Below are 2,867 nucleotides of genomic sequence, written 5' to 3'. Positions count from 1 at the left end.
GGGAGGGAGAGGAGCCGAACTCGGGAGACGGCTGCTGAGTGGCTCTGTGCCGTGTGTTCTACAGGCCCCGGCACTCGGCCCCTGCACTCGCTGTACTGGCAGGTGTCCCAGCTGGCTCCCCTCCGCAGCAGCAGGCAGAGGTTTCATGCCTTCATACTCGGTCTTCTGAAGTAAGTACCAGGCTTGGGCACTGCTTTGCCCCCCCAGGAGAGGCCGAGAGAGACGCTGGGCTCCCTGGGCAGGATGGTCCCTGCCGGGGGAGTGCTGGGCCTGTGAAGGGGGTGGTTCCCGTGTCTTGGAGCCCTTCTCCGTGCCTCAGCCTGCGGCTGCTGGATTTACTGTCACATGGGCGTGCACGCTCTCGTGCTTGCTCTCACCCTCGTGCTCACGGGTGCTAACGTGTGTGGGTGTGTGCTCTCTCTCAGTTTTTGCCATTCTCTCGCTCGCTCACACTCATGGCCATGGCCTCACTCATGTTTACGGTCCTACATTTGTTCTCAGCTGGACACTGGGACTGGTATTCAGGGTGAGATGGGAAGCCCCAACCCAGGGGAGGGGAGCTGGGGTGCAGGCAGATGGGGGAAGGAGCTGATGCTGGCACCTGCCGTACGAGGCACCCAGGTTCAGTCTCAGGCCTGGTTCAGGGCGCCATGGCGCCGGAAGCTTCGCTCTGGTATGCCGCCGGCACAAACGAGCAGAACCGGGGTGGGGGCACCCTGGTGTCTGCTACCTTCGGACGGGGATCCCCCTGCACCTCCGGCACACTCCAGGAGCTGGAACCTTGGTAAACCTGGTGTTTAGCCAAGTGAACCCAGAGACCCAGCTGGGTGAGTGGAGCGATAGGATGTCGCCACCCCTAGGCAGAAGTCAGCAGATGTGGGCCCTGGACTCCGGGCCTGCGCCAGCTAGGACGGCCCCCGAGTCAGGCAGTTCAGTGCTGTTGGCACAGCCCAGTCTGGGGTTGTCGATCTGAACAGTTGTAACTTGGACCTTTTCTGTCTCGTTCAGCATAAAGCAGCTGGAACTGTGGCTCTCCCACCTGCAGAAGAGCTCAGGTAGGGAGCAGTGGGCTCTCTGAGCTCCGGTGCTGTGAGCCCCCCAGGGCAATGCCCATCTGGGGCTCCTTTAACGGGACACAGGAGTCCTTTCCCACCACCGTGCCTCAGCTGAGGTAGGGGGAGGATCCCGGGCAGCCTGGTTGCTGAAGTACAGATGGAAGCTCCCCTCCTGCACGGGCTGCCAGCGACAGATCCAGAAGAGACAGGCTGGTGTCCCTGGGTGGAGGAGTGGGATGCAGGGGGCTCGGTGGGTTGGTTCTGTGAGGTGGGGGGCGCTGGAGAGTGGTTCTGTGGGAGAGCTCTGTGAGATGGGGGGCTTGGTAGGATGGGAGGGCTCTGTGGGTGGGTGGGTGAGGTCTCTGTGGGGTGGTTCTGTGGGAAGGGAAGGTTCTGTGGGGTGGAGGGGCTCTGTGGGTGGGGGGTGCCATCTCACCCTGCCTGTGTCTCTTAGATGTCATCTCGGTCCTCTACCTGCCCACGGCCTTCTTCTCCCTGAGCCAAGGCCCCTTCCCGCACTTGGCCCGTGAGCTGCTGCTCCTTGTCCAGCCCCTCTCTGTGCTGACCTTCCACCTCGACCTGCTCTTCGAGCACCACCACCTGCCCGTGGATGTGCGGCCCCTTCCCTGCAGGCCGGACTCCCCCCACAGCCACCCCCTTGGCCCTGCCCTGGTGGCTGCTCCCGCACAGAGCCGGGACCCTAGTGACCAGGCCGAGGGGGCTGAAGGCCGAGGTGGTGCTAGCCCAGAGCACCAGCTGACCACCGATGGCCCCAGGAGGGCAGCCCTGGTGGGCTCGGAGGAAAGCGCTAGATCCCAGTACAGCGCAGCAGCCGCCAAATCACCCCCCAATGCCCAGGCGGGCGTCTCCCTGAAGCAGACATTCCAGCAGGTGCTGCAGTGGGGGGAGCAGTTCACCCAGACCCTTCTGGGACCTGAGGGTCCTGCCGAGCCTGAGAAACACCAGCAGCCTGTCCCGCAGGACACAGGAGAGAGGCGGGGCAGCTGGTGGGAGCAGCTAAGCCAGGCCTCCGGGGTCTACACCACGGCCACGAAGGAAAGGTTTCCCTTCACCCGCTGGACGAAGCTGCGGGTGGCTGCAGGGGACACCAGCTCCAGCCTAGCTGCTCCACCCCACAGATCCAGCCAGGCTTCCGCGACTGAGTTCGGTGCTCGGGGAGGGGAGGGGGCCAGCGGCAGAGACCTGCAGCTCCTCAAGCCCAGAGCTGGGGAAGGAGGTGCCGAGGCTCCAGGTCCAACGCCCTCCAGCAAGGCAGGGAGCTTGGAGGCTCCTCATGCTGAAGAGCTGCCGCCGCAGGCCAGGACCAAGGGATGCGCAGGCCCCAGGGAGACTGAGCCACCGGAGCCCTCTGCCAGCAAGACACGCCTGCCTCCGTCCGATGGGAGCCAGGCGGCCACGCCCAACCTGAACATGGGCGGCTCCCCCATCCGCCCTAACTGGCTGGGCCGACTCTTTGGGGCCACGTGTCCGCCTGCCAGAGGCTTCCCCGCCGACTCTGACACCAGTGCAGCCAAGTCCAGGTCAGTGTCTGGTGGGGTGGGGCAGGGTGAGCCGTTGCAGGGCTTCCCCCTTCTTCAGGGCAGTGACATGGCCCATGCCCTGCATCTGTGGCTTGGCTCCTAGACTGTGTCCAGCAAACAGCCTGCAGCGTGGAGCGTTAGCAGCTTCTCAGTTACAGGCCCTTGGGTGCTATTGCTTCTAATGGCACCAGCCCCCCAGGGGAGGGGCTGCGGGCTGCTCTGGGCGGGGCCCAGTGGAGGAGCAGGTTCTGGGCCGTTTCCCCAGTAGACA

General features: G+C 64.5%; 1 protein-coding gene across 1 annotated transcript in view; it reads left to right on the top strand.

The window, feature by feature from the left end:
* Positions 1-64: 64 nt before the first annotated feature.
* The window catches only part of RUSC1 (RUN and SH3 domain containing 1), a gene marked incomplete at its 5' end in the record, with an annotated part of 4,878 nt that continues 2,075 nt past the window's right edge, over positions 65-2,867 (top strand). Inside the window, 3 exon segments of the mRNA XM_034793007.1 lie at positions 65-170; positions 1,009-1,055; positions 1,510-2,596. Of these exon segments, the coding sequence (XP_034648898.1) occupies positions 65-170; positions 1,009-1,055; positions 1,510-2,596 (1,240 nt within the window).

Source organism: Trachemys scripta, chromosome 16, assembly GCF_013100865.1.
Source record: "Trachemys scripta elegans isolate TJP31775 chromosome 16, CAS_Tse_1.0, whole genome shotgun sequence".
In the NCBI taxonomy this organism is placed as follows: Eukaryota; Metazoa; Chordata; order Testudines; family Emydidae; genus Trachemys; species Trachemys scripta.
This window is presented reverse-complemented; position numbering and strand designations above follow the sequence as displayed.